General features: G+C 40.1%; 1 protein-coding gene across 1 annotated transcript in view; it reads left to right on the top strand.

Moving 5' to 3' along the window:
* Window positions 1-18,113, top strand: part of SOCS2 (suppressor of cytokine signaling 2) — a 185,720-nt gene extending 167,607 nt beyond the window's left edge. The window contains exon 3 of the mRNA XM_085653196.1: window positions 16,277-18,113. Within this exon, the coding sequence (XP_085509322.1) occupies window positions 16,277-16,734 (458 nt within the window). The 3' untranslated portion in view covers window positions 16,735-18,113. The remainder of the gene's footprint in view (window positions 1-16,276) is intronic.
* Window positions 18,114-18,433: the final 320 nt, after the last annotated feature.

Here is an 18,433-nt window from a genome sequence, read left to right as displayed (position 1 = left end):
GTTTGCGCTATGAGACAAATGCCTCCGGACGCTATCAGTGTATCTAGTGCCGTCAGTAGCTCTGATGTGTCTTCCATAGAAGAGGCAGGACCGAGTGATGCTAGCGAACCTAGAGGACAGCTTAAGTGTTCAGCAACTTTTTTAGAAGAGGTCCGACGCTTCAGAATAGGAAACAGGCAACAAAAGAACAGTACAAGACCAGAAGAAGGGGGAGAAGGAAGAACAGACACAAAGGAAGGAGTTCTAACGCGTAACCAGAAGAAGAGACAGAACAGACAATAGGGACAGAGACCGAAGCAGGGGCAGTTAGGACAACTGAACGAACAATAACTGACAATGTAGTTATTAATCTTTCTGACTATGTTCTGAATGAACATGAATTGTCTGCCCTTATAAAAGGTTTGGGGTTTTGTCCTGTAAATCATGGAAATTTCTCGGACATACATGTGGACTTATGTAAATTTACTAGACAGGCGAAATTAAAATGTCACTTCTTTTTGAATAACTTCAGTTCAGTTCTTAAATAAACCTGCAAGCACCAGCACATCTTTTTCTTCTGTGAGTTTCTGTGTCCCACATTAAAGATGTTTCTTTGTTACTTTCACTAAATGATGATAATGCTCGCACTGTGGAAGAAGTGATGGATGACTTATGCATTGAACAAGATTACACAACAAATAGTGGCCTACACCTTCGGAGTAAATTTACACCACAGGGGGCTCATCTGAATAGTATTGATGTCTTCCATCACCAGGTTACTGTTTCTCTCCATGAGCTCGAAAACAAAAGGCTGTCATCACATAAAAGCTCAATCATTGGAAAGAGACTTGTCTTCTATCTTAGGTAGATTTCAAATTCCTACAAGTGGAACATCCTAGGTATCCATGTTTATACCTTTTGCCAAAGATTCATAAAAAAGAGAAATTTCCACCCGGCCGGCCAATCATCTCCGGTATAGGATCTCTTACAGACCAATGGCTCAGTTTGTAGACTCTTTTCTTCAACCCATGGTATGCAATCTTCCGTTCTATATTAGAGATACCACTGATCTACTTAACAAACTAGATGATCTCATATGGGACGAGTCATTTTGGCTTGTTACGCTAGACGTGGAGTCTTTTTATACTTGCATAAGAGAAGAGTTTGGGTGTAGAGCAGTAGAACACTTTTTATCATCACGCAGAGCAAGCCAGTATGATCATATCAAAATGATACTGGACATGATCTCTTTAATCCTCAACAACAACTTTTTCCTCTATGATGACACTTGGTTCCAAGGGACCATGATGGGGTCCAAATTGGACCCATCGTATGCTAATTTATTCATGGGGTGGGTGGAACTAGTATACGCCTGGGCCCCAGCAGCTGCACCCTGGACTAAGTTCATAAATTGTTGGGGGCGGTTCATTGCTGATACTTCCATCATATGGTCAGGAACAGACGTTGCCTTCAAATCATATTTTTTACACCTTAAAAGCAATCCATTTAATGTGACCTTTACTATGACTATGTCCCAGTCTAAAATTCTGTTTCTGGAACTGTTGTTATATGTGCAGAACAATACTTTGCAGAGCACTTTATTTAGGAAACAGACAGCAGTTAAAGTCTGCTGCACTTCCAAAGTTCGCACCCCCCAGTACTAAGAAAGCGATCCCTTATGAGGAACTGGTTCGCATTAAGAGAAACTGTAGCGAAGATACTCAGTATATAGATCACAGTCATCAGCTAATACAACGACTGAAACGTTGTGGATATAAAGACTCTGTGCTTTCACAAGCAGTGGAGAAAGCAAGTAAATTAAAATGCCCTGAAACATTACTATAAAAAAAAAAAATCTAACAAGGAATGTTTATCTTTCATCACTACAAACTCCACTTTGAACCAAGAGGTTTTCAAGATTCTCAAAAAACACTGGTATCTGCTTAAGGGGGTACCTGGAGTAGGTCATCTTCTCCAGAACATCCTGAGCATTGTGTACAGACGGTGCTGGACCATTAGAGAGGTGGTGTGCCCGAGCTATACACGGCCTACAAAGAAGGGGCAAGACACCTGGCTTGCCCATCCTTAAGGTTTTTTCCCATGTGGCAGTTGTAACATTTGTCACTTAGGACAGATCACAAAGACCTTCGAATACAATGTAAGAAGGACTTATTCCACCAGACATTACACAAACTGCTTGACACGATATGTAATATATGTGATCATTTGTGTTTGTGGGAAAATCTATGTGGGAAGTACAGTTCGTCCACTTAAAACGCGCATTCAGGAACACAGGTGAATGTGTGTTAATGGGAATACCTCTTATGCGCTGGTATCCCAAGTGTGTGATTCAGCTTAGAATAGGTCTAATTTTAAGTTCCATGCAATTGACCACCTACCAAACATCCAGAGGGGGGGGGCGGTGACAAGGAACTTCTTCTGCGCAAACTGGAAGCAAAGTGGATCTGCAGATTAAGGTCCACAAGGTCCACAAGTGATGGACTCAATCTGGACACGGTACTGCATCATTTCTTATGATTTCTCAATTTGCTCTGTAATGATAGTTTTAAAACTGTGTCTGTCTTTCATTTTCTGGACCGAGGACAGCAATTAGTTACATCCTATTATCCATATTATGGCCTTGTTAAATGGGAAACAAATGTGAGGTCAGTTGTTCTATTGTTATAAAATCAAAAAATGGTAAGCATTTTTGAATTCTTGAGATATTGGTGGAATTTTAGCTCTCCTACTCTTGCTCTATCTATTCTGTACACAATTCTGTCCCCCTGATGACTTTTTCCCTACCTGATTTTTTCTCACTAGTTCTGCATACTGATAGTAATTATCTGTCTTTATATTGACCAGGCTTCATCTATAGCCGGAATGAATAATATGTTTTTAGTGTTTGCACCGTTCCAAAACACCGTATAAGGAGATGGATGGTGGGTGCAGTCTAGTTGTGTGGAACGTCGCATCTGTGCGGTCAAACGCTGTGTATGCACGTTGTTTGACGTTGCGGGTCACTGGTCATTTAAAATCTGCTGCACGGCGGTTTACCTTCAAAAGACACTCAGTAGTGAATCTTTGCCGGCTGTAGTTAGGTGAGTACTTTTTACGGACAAGTGACCTGCTATTCTCGTTCGTTTCTTAACTAACTTGCTATACAGGCTGGTGCAGGGGTCCTGTCCAGCATTATGAAATTACTATACAAATGGTGTAAATGTTGGCAAACAGTAACAAGCGTACGTGTTCTCTTTTTTGTGTCTATATTTCAGCCCTGTCCTCAAGCACGACACACTATGCGCTTCAGTTTTTTGATTTTACAAATCTCAAACTTCTACGTTGTTATTATTGTCATTTGACCGTTTGAGGTATGTTGCATGGGGTATATGTATTTGTCTTTCACTGACGCACATGGGTTTGTTGGCGTTCCACGTGTATGGAACTGGGACCTCGGCCTGTTTTTTTCGTATACACACACACGATGGTGGACACGAGCATGTTTGTGTCATTGCATAGGCTGTATCCTAAATGTTTGTTTCATAGATGAATGGTAGAGGTTGTACTTCCCCCTCCTCTCTGTAGATATAATGGAATGACTGTGTTACATTTTTAGCATGTGTTCACGTTTTTTGATTCTTCGCCCGCAGGTTCTTCCTTTGTAAATATGATTGGTTGCACTAGAGTTACAGGTGTGGCGCTTGTTTAGGTGTACACATTATTTGGTGCTCTTTAGTAGTCATTTATTGTAGTCAACATGTATTTGTTGTATTTATTTTTTCAGATACACATCAAGATTCCATAGGAAACCTTGCCTAATATGCCCGGGTTAGTACCCTACAGCACCGACTGGACCGCTCCTAGCTGGATATCAGTCTCAGCGCTTTGTTAGTTAATCTTCAGTTGTGACGTTCGACCAGCTTAGATTGTCTGGGATTGACTGGTTATCCACTAGGTACTAGGCTAAATTTTTCTGGTCTGTGACTAGTTGGGTACCAGTCTTAGGATACATTTGATTATTTGCTGGTCAGGACGTTTGCTTTTTGTCTCATAAGACAGACTTCTAGCACGGTAGACCGCCTTACATTGACAAGGGGTTGTCTTGCCACCTAAAAATGTGTGGGTAGCAACATCATGATTTGATACACTAGTATGCTGTGGGGGTTTCTGCTAACTTGCGGATGGCGCTCTACCTGTTTTATGACTTGATGCTGTGGGAGGTTTTGCAAATTTGCAGATTGTGTTCTATCGGATTTATTTCTTGAACCTGGTAAATCAGGAGGCACCACCATATCAGGGTACTATGTGGTGTTAGTGCTTGTATATGCTTGCCCCAAATGTTAGCAGGGTGTTTCCTTTTGCTGCCGTATTCTTTGTTTTTTTCTCTTTTCTCCTCTTTGGTTGATGTTTTATTTTGTCTTGCCTTATCTATTTCCACTGATTGGCCCCCCCTTATGTTCCTCTGTTTCACTTGCATTTTGTCTCATTTGTCTCCTTTCTCTTTCTTTTTCTTCTTTCTGTGGTCCCTCATTAATTTTCTCATGATGGGCCTACTAATTATAGATTTACAGCTTGCCATTTCTTGATGTATCAAGCATGTATATAGATTTATATGTGAGTGTTTGTCATGTTTAGTGTATATAATAAATATTTTGTGTTTTTGTTCTTGTAAATAATCTGGTGATTTGAGAGATGTTTAAACATATGTATGTTTTGTACATGTGTCATTGTATGGCAGTGTTTGTTTTTTAATGTTTGATTGTGTAGAATGTTGTGATTATGTTATATTGTTATGTCTACAGCCCTAAAGAAGCCCGCAAGGGTGAAACGCGTTGGCTGTTTTGTATTGTTTACCTGCATGAATAAAAAGATTGACGACAGCATTTGAAAACTTCGCCTCTGTCCTCGTGCTTTTTCTCTGTGTCATATGGACTAATCCTAGGACTATGGTTTAGATGTCTCTGTATATGTGCCTCTCTTTTCTCTGTGTTCAAATGCCTCATTTATGTCAGTTTGGGTATATACAAGATGTCCATTGGCATGCTTGATAGTGGTAGTGGCATTGTGTTACATGTGTGTGTGAATCAATCTTGCCAGCAGCGTACCTGCTTTATTGCTTCTGCATACCTTTGGGTTAGTAATCATTTTGCAGTTCCAGCCTATTGCATAGGTCACATTGTGCCTCTTCTTGTGTGTCAGTTCCTGTCTTTTTGTTTAGAATCCCAAAGCTCCATTTTCTGATTGTTTTAACTCTGTTCTACCCTGAGTTGGTGTTCATGGACTATGCCATCCAGTACCCTGAGGCCATACCCCTCAGGATGATGACTGCGCCGGTGGTAGTCAGAACACTGATGGGAATAGTTATCAGAGTAGTGTTCCCCATGGAGGTAGTGTCTTACCAGGGAACACACTTCATGTCAGCATACTTGAAATCCATGCCCAAGTTCTCCATGTGCTGTCATCACCAAACCATTGGTCTTGTTGAAAGATTCAACAAGACCCTGAAAGGCCTTATATTGGGCCTTTTTGAGCCCTTGAATTGTAAGTAGGACGTCTAATTACCATGCCTTGTGTATCTCTCTAGGGAGGTGTCACAGAAGGGAGATGACTTCCAGAAAAAAGACTGAGTCCCAAGGTAAAACCTCTAACCAGTCAATCTTGGTTGGTGTATCCAACCTGTGCTCCATTGTGGTCAGCCTCAAATCGCTCCTCTGTCCTGATCTACTGCATGCATTGACTTCCCTTGGCCCTTTGTGCTTTTTGATACTATTTTTACATTAAACTCATATCTCAGGTACCCCATATGAGATTAGATTTTTGGCCTTTTGGTTTCATTTTATTTGTTAAATTTTACTCTTTTCTTCTATTTCAGTCTGGGATTTTTATTGTATGGTGTTTGACTTGATTACTCTTTTGGTACTACATAAATACTTTACACATTGCCCTACTTTAAGCCAGTCTGCTCTTTGCCATAGCTGCCAAGGTGTTCAGCTCAGGATAATTAAGTGACTTTGAGAGATCATCCTCATAAGAGGTGTGATTATTCGTTGATGTTGTTAATCACCTAGCCCAAATAGTAATTCAATGTCTTACACAAGTCAATGCTGGTATGCAATGTGTGTATATATGGGAAATGTGAATATTACCTTTGTGTTGGGTAGGCAGCTTTCCATTTTTCTTTTAAGTTCCAGCCCACTGCTTATTTCATCAGTTTTTCTGAGAGATTTCTAATTGGTGCACCAGCTAGAGAACCGGCAGGATATCTCACTACCTACATTCATTTCAGAATTAAAATCTCCTGCCATCAGAAATCAGAAGCAGCTTTTGTGAGTACACAACCATCAAGGGTGTGATGTTGATGAGGGTTGCCTATTTGGATTTGGGGAAATAGAGGTCCAGAAAGTGGATTCATTTGCCATCTAATTGCCAGCTGACATATATGTATCAGACTCCTGCACTGTCTACCTTCCTTTCCATCTTCAAGGGGACCCCTAGCCACATCCATTTCCGAAACCTTTCAGCATAGGCTGAGTATAGGGTATCGTGCATGTGTCCTCTAGCCTCTCCCCCTCTGTTTTCTGAAAGTGTTTCTCTTGCCGTGTCACAAATTGCAATCATACTCTTCTTAGGTAAGCATGTAATTGATGTCTTTTGGTCCAATGTCCCAACCATCCGATGTTCCTTGTCAGAAAGGTGCATTGTTCAGGTTTCATCATTTGTATGTGGTGTTACAAAAGTGCAAACTCACAGTGTGACATCTTATGTTGCTATCACTCAAAGTTATTTTGTTGATTGGCCCGCTAAGCCTTCCGTTTCTGTTTGCGATCTTCTGCCTCTTGACTGTGCTCTGGCTGCCGCTATTTGTTTTCTGTCTACTATTTCATACTACAGTACTAAGAAATCATAATATCACTAACTGAACTCCCTTTCGTTGGATTGGACTTCAAATTGCCACATGCCCATTTTGATCTAAACTGCTGTACATAGGGTTGGGTGTGCTATGTAGTCGTCACTGTTTTGAGCTACCAACCAGTGTTATCAGACTTTAGCTACAATAACATTTCAGAAGCTCTCATTCACTCATTTTTGTCTACATTTGAAGGGACTTGGGTCAGGTAATTTGGTTGTCAGGATTGCCCCCTTATTCTGGGTCTCACCCTTCATGTCAGGCTTTGCATGGTGTCATATGAGCCTAGCATGGTTGTGTCAAGCATGTTGGGGCGAGCGACAGCCTTACCAGTTCTCTGTGTGGGCCAATTGCATAACATGCAGCCTTTGCCTTCCTCTTGTGCCCTGCAGTCTGCCTTCCATTGGGGTCCAGTCTTGGTTTCTTTACATGTTTTAAGTACCAGGACAGGTTGCTATCTGGTCATCTGCCTATTGTGGAGTCATCTTTGGTTGATCTTCTTCTTCACTTGATAAGGAGGACAGTATTAGCCCATCTTCATCGCTGCTCGCAAATGGAGGCCCAGGTATGGGTATTATTACAGAGTTTAGTAAGGAGGTCGCTGTCTTCAGGGATTCCTCCTGGTTGTTCAGTGCTTCAGGGTGGGCATCCAGGTTTAAATCAGCTGTGTGTTCAGTCTCTTCATAGTTCTCTTTCACGTGGTTTTGAGTATTTCCCTTGTTCTTGCTGCACCTGCTTGACTTGCTGTTTTGTGTTGTTCTTCCCAATCCTGTGGCACTTCTGATTCAGTAAAGAAGTTAACTTGGCGTTCATTATGTTCAGTTTGGCCACAATGAGCAAGGCTTATTTTGAGCCCATTTCTGAGAGCTTGTGCTTCACTCACATGAAGGAACCTCTGTGATGCTGGATGGGCAGTGTTAATCAAAGAATATGAGGACTGTCTTCTATTTCTGGCTGATTCTGTATTTGTTGCTGCAATTCTTCTGTTTGTGGCTCCAGTGCCTGCAAGGAGTTTTCAGTCTGTGTTACCCAGTCTTTAGGTTTCTTTTGATCTTCCCTCAGAGGTTCTAGGGTGATGGCCACAGACTATTTTGGCTTCCATGGATTTCCTTGAGCTCCCTATTGCTTTAAATATGTTGTCAAATGTATCTAGTTTTGTGGGTGCGCACAAGCTTTAAGTTTGATCATTCAATTGAGTCTCGGTATTTAGCTGCGGGTTTTTTGCATTTTGATGCTTAACAGTTGGTAGGGGTCTCATTTAGTTCACTGTGTGCTTTCCCATTTTTGCATTATTTGTCCCATGTTTGAGTGTAGGGGCTTTGGTCTCTTATTTTAGGATTATGAGATAATAAAGAAACAGATCCTTTCTGATTTTTGACACTCACTCTGGTTGTTATGTAACCTCGGGTCCCATTGTCCCACTTTCTACCTTCAGTCTACCAGGTTACTCTAGAAATGGCAGAAGCAGGATCCGCCAACTGTTTACTGTCTACCAGTCTTTTCAGACACAATGCACCAGCTCTTGAAAGCAGCCGACTTTGTTATTCTGGCTTATATGTGAGATGATTCGGGTGATGCAGACAACTGTCATCTCTATTAAAATATTTAGTATTTCTGTTCTCTAGCAGAGTACTCACTCAAAACATTGCACCCCCTTCCCCTGCTGTGTTATGGTCTGCCTGCTGCTACTGTGTTTGGTGAGGAGTGATGGGGGGGAGCACTATTGATCTCCTTGTTGCCTTGTCTTAATAGCTGCCTCCAAGTGTTCAATGAGTTCCTTGTACATCGCTTCCTAGGTGCTGGCTCACAGTTGGGCTAATACACTCTCCTGGATGCTCTTTTGTTTGTTGCCCTCTTGCCTCTAGGTCAGCCCTTGAGGGCCTGTGCTTGAAGAGAGGATGATGTTTGCATACCTCTGTCATGTAGCTGTCCTCATGCATTATGCTACTCCCTACCCCAAAGCTCTACATGAAGAGCAGGATCAATTAATTCTGTTTATGATCTGCCCTCCAATGGTGTAGCTCAACCAGGTCCTGCAACTTCAAATCTTTGGTATGGCTGGCTTCTCTCATGTCTCTGTCATGGTGTAGTTCATCTTGGCCACTGTTTGTCTCAGTAACGCCAACTGTCACCTTCCTATAATAATTATAATTAATGTCGATACTTGATTTGAGTCCATCTTCTCACAGACTTATTGCAGATAAACGACTAGATAGTCTGCCCGGATTTATAAGACGCCTACCTCACAGTCTCCATGTCCCCCCCCCCCCTCACAGACGTTTCCTGCAGTTTCAATGGAAGTCACAGATATTCAAATTCACTTCCCTTTCTTTTGGGCCCATCATCTGCTCCATGGTGCTCAACATTTTAGTATTTACTCTTTAAGTATGTGCAGGATAACTTACTGTATGCTGTTGCTGTACACCGACTGTGTAATTACTCTGTGCTATGATCGTACCTTTAAAGCTGCTGAATTGTTTATTGCTATGCAAAATGAAAATCAAGTTAAAAAAACCAAAATAAATGACATTCCCCAAATGACGCGAACTTTCACCAAAAATGTTTCTGTCCATACAGTGGGTGTTCATTAGGAAAACATGTAATGCTGGTACGTTAGCCACTGTTTCATTTTACAGTAACAGACTCCAAGGCGGGGGGTAGCAACCACACAATGTCTATGTCCCCGAAGCATCGAGAGCTTTCTTCCAGCATGTGGTGGTTACTGTTAATGTTTGCTGTTCGCTGCCTCCGTGCCTGACATGGTGGGTGCAAACAGGAAAGCACAGAATTAGAAACACAGCCCAAAGTAAGGAGGGTGTTCTGACACTGTTAAGCCAATAGACATATGGCAGCTGGACCACTGCCAAAGGGCTTTCAATGGCAGAGTCTGCAAATGGTCTGCCGTCAAAACCGAAGTAGTTCTCTCACCTCTAAAAGAAGACGGCAGTACATGTGCCAGTTTTTCTGGGTGGCTCTTCTACTTTTGCCTATTTGTAAATTAGTATTTTTGTGACTTTATTGCATATTATTTTAATCTTCATTCAGTTTGTTAATAAAAAGTATTTTTTCCATAGATTGAATGAAAATATAGTGCCCAAGAAATCACACCACGAAAATAAGATGATGCAATTGACAAAATAATCTTCACCACTAAAAATCATTAATCTGAGTCTGTTCTGCACGGTTTCATATAACAAAGTGTACGTAACATACAAAGCCATCACTTGTGCAACAAAGTTTAGGCAAGTACTCCATAAAAATACCACTATAACTATGAATCCAAAGGGAAAAACACAATGTGCAGGCAAACATGGTGCATTCGTACGAAATAATGTACTTCATCTGGCCGCAGATGATGGGCCATGCATAAGTGGCAACTAATACAATCAAACAGGATGGCCTGTTTGTGGGCTTTACAAAACTGGATGGCAGTGAAATCAAATATTACATTCATTCTTACATATTGTATGTTCAATGTACCTTATCAAAAAACATGAGAAGGTATATGGGACACACCACCACAGTACTCATACCAGGGATGAGCCAGAACATAAGGAATATGGGAATACATGAATCAAGTATCAATATGAATGAAAATCATTACATGGAAGAATACAGCTGGCGTCCGTCAGACAAGAAGCGGCCAAGAAGAACGACACTATGACAGAGACATGAAAGAAGGCAGCCATACCAAAGATTTGAACTCACGGGACCCATCTCACTCATTGAGATACACAGTGGGTAGGCAGTTCATAAACAGAAGTAAACATCGTTTCAAAGGCAATATAAGTGCAGAGAGAAGAAAATACTTGTCTGAGTCTGCTGGAGCAGCGAAGAAAGAGGTAGATAGAGAGTCTTCAGAGAATGTTGAGAGAGTCTGCAATGCCTGGATTGCATGAACTGTTTCCTGTTTCCTTTCCCAAGGCCTTTTGGGAGATGTGGTTTAATGTTCATCTACATAAAGTTAATGGCTGCTGATGTAATAAAGTGGAGAAAATTAAGCCTAATCCTCGCCTTCGGTCCTGACATAGAATCACTATTAAATTTGCATTCTGTCACTAGGATTTTACATGTTTGTTTTCATTTCTTAGAAAGTCTTATGTTGGAAACATTTTTTGAAGAGTACTTAGAGGAAAATAATACTTTGAAAGACTTGATTGTTTCAATATATTGTTTTTGGTGATCTGAGTGTATATAAGTAAAAAATGCTGTCTTTGTTTGTCAATTAATTTGTAAAGCATTCCCATATTATCAAATATGTAATTTTCTCGACTTGAAACTTGTATTTGAATACAATCAGGATATATCTGTGATATTTGAAATTAAAGCAGTTATTTCATTTGTAGCAATAGGCACAAACCTGATGAGGAAATTCTGGGTTATCCTGTGGAGAGTCTCCTGTATGTCTGATGCTGAGAATCCGAAACGTCAACACTTGTTCTGCTTTCAACTATTTAAAGACTTTACCTTCCCTCAGACAAGGAATTTGTTTTTTTGGGATACATGACTTGGTTCGCAGACAGTTCAACTTAAACTGTTTTTGGCGTACTCACCAAGGACCCCCTCAATGCCAAAACCAACCTCCACGAAGGAATGAAAGCCGTTGCCGAATGGATGAAGAACAGCCGTCTGAAATTGAACTCTGACAAGATGGAGGTCCTCATCCTCGGCTTCACCCCCTCAGCCTGGGACGACCCTTGGTGGCCGACTGCCCTGGGAGCAGCACCGACCCCGAACGACCACGCACACAACCTGGGGTTCAACCTCGACTCAACACTCTCCATGGCCAATCAAGTCAACGTCGTCTCGTCCTCCTGCTTCAACACCCTCCGCATGCTCCGCAAGATCTACAGGTGGATCCCCACCTAAACAAGAAGAACGGTCACCCAGGCCCTCGTCAGCAGCAGGCTGGACTACGGAAACGCCCTCTACGCAGGAGCCCCGGCCAAACTCCTGAAATGGCTCCAATGCATACAGAACACCTCTGCCCGCCTGATCCTCAACATCCCTCAACACAGCCACATCACACCTCACCTGAGAGACCTGCACTGGCTCCCTGTCAACGAGAGGATCGCCTTCAAGCTCCTCACCCACACACACAAGGCACTCCACGACACCGGACCAGCATACCTCAACAGACGACTCACCTTCTACACCCCGAACCGCCAGCTCCGCTCGGCCGACCTCACCCTTGCTACCGTCCCCTGCATCCGAAGAGTGACCTCCGGCGGCAGATCGTTCTCCCACCTCACTGCCAAGACCTGGAACACCCTCCCTACTCAAGACCTGGCTATTCGAGCAGTAGCAGCACCCCTCCCCCCAGCGCATTGAAACCCTCACGGGTGAGTAGTGCACTCTACAAATTTTCTGATTGATTGATTGATATGTATATAATCTATTTTTGTTTGTCTTTACTGACACTGTTAGCTTTTGTCCTTTTGTCTTGGTCAAATGGAAATTATGACATTAGGGTATATGATATGCACTTAACCATAATAAAATGTATTAATGCATTTTTACAATAATAAGATCCAGGTGTAAATTTTCACAGGCTACAACAGCGATTCCTAACCTATTTTCCAGGGATCTCTGGGGGTCCGTGAAGGCCACTCAGGGGCTTCGCAACTGCTTAGAAAATTAAATACTACTAAAAGATTAATAAAGTTGATTTAAATAAAGAAGGAATATTGAAAATTGAACATTTTAAAATGTTTTGTAAATGTGAAGGAATTTGAAATTGAAGGACACAAATTAAGTTGATACCCTCATATTGATTTGTTGGAGCAGTACAAATGCATCAAACAGAATATATTGAGGACGATGGGTGACACCGGTTGAATTAAGAAAAGCTCCAACCTTCCCACTGAAACTAAAACGTAGATTTTTTATATTTGTTTGTGATTTAAATAAAATAGTTAATTTGTGTTTTTGTTTGATGAATGCTTGTGTCTGTAATTGTGTGTATTGGTCTATGGTTCAAATAATCGCAATAGCTTTGGATGGGATCCCTGACTTTTAGTAATCTCTCAGTGGGGGGTCTCCGGATTCCAATAATGAATCAGATGGAGGCCCCTGGATTCCAGTAATGATTAAGTGGGGTCCACAGAAGTCAAAAGGTTCGGAACCAGTGGCCCACAAGACTTTCCAATGTAGGGTGGTAGTTTCACCTACGCAGATTGTTTTCTAAAGTAGGAGGAAACTGATTGTTGTTGTGTCCTTTGGGAGTTTCTTGGTGTATTGTTGGATTTTCCTATACTGTTAACAATAAAAAGCATGACAATGTGATATGATAATCCAGTGAAATACCGCAAGTAAGAGACAATAAATGAAAACAATGATGCGAGATGCATTTATGCAATACATTTAACCAACCATGGACTTCTATCGTATATATATTAACATTCCTAGAAATATAATGCTGTCACTGTGCCTTACATTATAGTTGAGCTCAACTGTTGTGCTGCAGGTAGGCACAAAACATGGGAAGTCCAAAAGAAATGAGCCCACTCCTCTGAGTTGTTGAATTTTAGAAATGTTTAATGCTTGTTTTCCATGCCATAAATAAATATGGTATTAGCTGTGAGTACACAGTCCCCTCTTCAAACATTTTTCTGGTTTAGCATCTTTAGGAATGGTTTTGCACTGGCCGTCCCAGCAAGTGATTCATAAGCAAAGCAGAGAGAGTGTGTAGGCTGCAGAGATTTGTTTTTCTTGTAAGATGCTCTAGTGGTTATTCTTTCTTCTGTCATCTACGCAAAAAGATGACAGATGTTGCGGTTACCTGTTTAGCGTTCCATGGTGGAATTGCCAGTGCATAAATCAATATTTTGAATACAGTAAACTTGCATATTGTCACTTCTTTCAGATAGTCACAATGATGCCAGGGATTTTCATCCACATTATCCCACAGATCTCGCAAAATTTGAATTTCAGCATACAGTTCTTAGGCACATCCCAGATAGACTAACTATACCTCTGTAGAGTATGTGTACGGGGACATTAGTACAGGTATGTACCTTTTCAGGTAATGACTGCATTGTATGAAAGTTGAAGTCTGAGTATTTCCACAATCAGGTACTGGGGTCCCTCCCCCTCCAGGTAGCGGTTGGTTTGGTACCGTTATATAGCCTTTCCACATGTTGGCATTCAGGCATTTAGTGTGGGAAAAACAAGTAAAAAGTTGGAGAAAGAGCGGAATGACTGACTGGAATCTGTTTCTGAAAGCAAGATGCAAAAGAACAGGACTTGAAATTTAAATAAAATTGTAAACAATCCAATGGGCTTTAAACTGAATGTGTGCATTAACAGGAATACAGCGCAGTGCTTGAAGATATTTGGAAACTCTTTCACAGCTTGGAGGACCTAGGGATGGGCTGCAAGATTTTTAATAAACTATATAAGTTGATGTACTTTGGGAGATCCAAGAAGACCATATTACTATTGTCAATTTTTGAATAGACTAAATATTGAAAATTGTTTTCGTACAAGATAGAGGGAGGAGAGGAGAGGAAGAATTAATATGAGGCTTTTTTGGAAATACGAGAATCTCCATTTTATTGAAGGTCAGTTTAAGTTTCAAAATGGAGGATTAAAGTGCAGTAAAATTGGCTGAGCATTGTATGACAAATACCAATGGGTTATCATCGGCATAGGTTAAAAATGAGTCATGCTTCCTGATCAATAGAGCTAGTGGAGTCATGTGGAAATCGAAAATTGTAGGGCAATGATCTCTGTAGATGATCCAAAGAAAGTCCTTGGTGACAGGGAGGAACTTAAAACAGAAAGGTGGAAGATGAGCGGCCTCTGCATGGATGGAAAGGAATAACGTCATTGCCAAGCACTGTTGCTCACCCAAACCTCCGCAGTCTTTCAGTGTGAATAGTGTGGGACACTTGTCAAAAGCTTCTGATGAGGTAGATGAATAGTTAATGAAAGGTGGATGTTGCTGAGTACAGCAAGTTGAGAGAATTAGGCCGAACATTAGAAAACAAATTACAGGGTCAGTATTGGGCTTTTTAAATGAGTCAGGGCCCTTTTCCTCCCAAAAATGGACTTACTCCTAGGAGACTGTGATATTACATGTTTGCAAAGGAGTTGCTTTGATTAGATCCGGTGCAGATGGAAAAATGCCGGCAGGACAACGATCCTAAGGGAAATGATTTGATCCGAAAGTTAGAAAGAAGAGTGAATGAATAAATGCTTTACTTAGCAAATTTGTCAGTACTGAGAAGTTCTGTTTCCTTGTAGGTTGTTTTTTAGCCATTTCATTCTCGGTGGGTCTGTCAGTAAGCATGCTTTTAGCATGATTTCTTTTCTGTACTTCAGGCAGTATATCTTTGGGATAGTAATCCAGATGCCACTGCGTAATGCATGATTTTTTGCTTTTCATGATTGCTATGTTTGTCTAGATAAAGAGGGTTTAATTTATGGTGGGGAGGGCGAATCCTTGACAGATTTTCAGATTAACTACTGACAATGTACATGAGTTCCAATTTAGCCTCAATTTAGCCTCAATTTAGACTCATTATATGCAATTGCATTATATCCGGCACGTATTTGGAAATCAAGTTAATTCGGGTGCTACTTGTCTAAAAGAATGCATGTGATCATGCCTTATGGGTTATTGCCCATTTCCTTTGGTGTATGTTGCCTTTACCACCAACATCCATGTTTGTTCGATGTGATGTTCACTTTCCAGCTTTGATTTGATGTTTTTATGGTCCAGGTCATATTTAACTTGTCATTAATCACATTTTGCTACATTCACCTAGTGCTCTTTAGATAAATATATCCAGTGGAAATAGAAAACGGGAAATGTACTTGTTACATACAATTTGGGTTGAAACTTTTAAACACTAGTAGACACTGATAACCATTTCCACCATTTATCTAGAAATGTGAAGCACTTTTATAGATGTCCGAAATTTCTCAGCCAGTCACTGGAGGGGCTTTAAATGCACAGTTTACATGTAGATTATATTTTTGTGCATAAAATATATCGACGGTCATTGTTAACTAGAACTTTAGTAAATTAAATGAACCAGTAGTAATGCTTAACGTCAAACAGATGGTTTATGTGTCTTTGCATAAACCCTTTGCTAAAAAACATAAACTACTTTTAAATTGCTAAATAATAGAACAGATCAGGAATAATCAAGAAAATATCCAGAAATGAAAGGAAAATACCATACATGATAATTTCCAGGAGTTAGAGAACAACTGTCGCAGTTGTCTGCATTTCATAGTCTTGAATCGTAGCCAGTGTTTGAGGATGACTTTATAAAATGCCATTTTTGTGATCATTTGTTTGACTCTACACCAATTGTGACGTGGTTATATTATTTTAATGAGAGCCCATATTTTTTCTTCTTCCCCAATTCTATTGAATAGGATGGTACTGGGGCAATATGACTGTCGCGGAAGCCAAAGAGCGTTTACAGGATGCTCCGGAAGGGACCTTCTTATTGAGAGATAGCTCGCATGAAGAGTATCTTCTTACAATATCTGTTAAAACATCAGCAGGACCAACAAATCTGCGAATAGAATACAAGGAAGGCAAATTCAGATTGGATTCTGTGATCTGCATCCGTTCCAGACTCAAACAGTTTGACAGCGTCGTTCAACTAGTGGAATATTATTTTGGTGTGTCAGAAAATAACCGAATGGAGGTTGAAAATCTTTCAAACAGAACAGTGCATCTATGGTTGACCAAACCTCTTTATATTTCTAGTCCAACTCTGCAGCATTTATGCAGGATAACTGTCAACAAATGTACTCAAAAGATCTGTGAACTGCCTTTACCAGTAAGGTTGAAAGATTACTTGGCAGAATATCGATACCACGTGTAGGCATCGGTTTCATGTTTCCGGCATGTAATAGAATAGCTCTAAATGCTGGTATTTAAAGTAGATAAATACAATCTTGACCGTTCAGTAGTCCAAATATGGAAAAAGCTATAAGCAAGTGTCACTTCATTTCAAAGAGAATGACTTTGGGACCTTTTTTGTGGGTGCAAAGTCAAGAACGTTTGGTTGATTTTATAAAATGTTAAAGTGTTATCTATTTTTTTCATTGTGTGTTTTTTGTACATATTTACGTGCTTAAAATTGCTTTACAGTTTTTTTTGTTGAAAAACCTCCATAAACCCTCAAGAAAATACCGGGATTATTACTTACACCTACATGTATACTGGTTACCCACTTTTAATTGTCATTGCAGTTACAAAGCACAATAAAAATGCACAGTATTCAATTATGAAGTGAATTGTTTGGTAAGAGGGAATCTGTATGGAATATAGTCATGCAAACTGGAATAAACTCTTAGTCCTTTATTAAGAGAAGAAAAGATTCCAGTTTTCATATAAATAACAATGATGCATTTGTGCTATTGTGTGCTCGATTCACAAAGCTGTTTGCAAACGTAAGGTCAACTACACTGTCTTCAAATGGCTTACTTCATAAGTGCAAATTCAGTGATTGTATTTACAGAATCTGAATTTATACTCGTAAATCTGTTCACTCACACAAAATATTACATCAGTGTGGTATAATATTCTGTGTGAGTAAAGTATAGGAGTTGCCATGCAAATGTGGGGATACATAACGAAGTCTGTGCAGACCCACAACCCTTTGAGTTAGTGGGTATTCACATACATTTTATTTTCTCAGCACATTAGCACATTTACCTTTCAGGAAATATCCAGAGATTTACATCTGGTTCTGGAAGTAGTAGACCTGTTTCGAGGATGGCAGTGGGCAAATAACAATCTCAAAATTGGTGAAAGTGCAAAAGAAAGTGTTTTTGTATAGGGACAAATAGTTTCCCTTTGAAAAGGCCAAAATGATAATTTTCAAAATGCAAAATAATACACTATGTTCAATTATTGTGTACTTGTGTGTACGCCTATAAACCAACTGTGAACACTCTTGGTTTCCTTTGAGAAATGCAAAAAAATATAATTCTATCAGAAATTTTATCTGTGAATCAACAGGTATACATTTCAGAAATTCTTTGTGAATCGGGCCTTTTGTGTTTATTTTTTATAAATTACAACAAGGGAAGTTGACAAAAACTCCTGTGTCATCCGTTACAGATTTTTTGTGTTTTGTTCTACAGTGTAGAACAAAATAATGCAGTTATTTTGTATAACCAGGTGATAATCGTTAATTTAAAAATGTGTGTTTACAGCTAAGACTACAAGTTGTCAATAAAAGATGAACAGCCAAAAGTTGTTGTTTCACAATCTCAGTATAGACTTTTGAGGTACATAAAGGAAAACAACTGTTAACCTCCTATAGTAAATCCAATTAATAGCATACTGGCTATATGTATAAAGTAATGTACCATGAACTGTGTACAAGGATGTTAGTTTTTGAAGTCTACTATGCAATATGAAGCGAAAGGTTGCTGATTTATGCAGGCACAGAAAACAATGATGGTGTACTCTAACTTTAAAATTGTTAACTGAAGTATGTTATACCAAAACGACCATGATAATCTGCTTTTTGGAAGTACTATCACAGTGTTTAGAGAAGATCTCCTTTGTAT

The sequence above is a fragment of the Triturus cristatus genome, chromosome 4_1, assembly GCF_964204655.1.
Source record: "Triturus cristatus chromosome 4_1, aTriCri1.1, whole genome shotgun sequence".
Taxonomy (NCBI): domain Eukaryota; kingdom Metazoa; phylum Chordata; class Amphibia; order Caudata; family Salamandridae; genus Triturus; species Triturus cristatus.
Note: the sequence above shows the minus strand (reverse complement) of the source record. Positions and strands in the feature narration are given on the sequence as shown.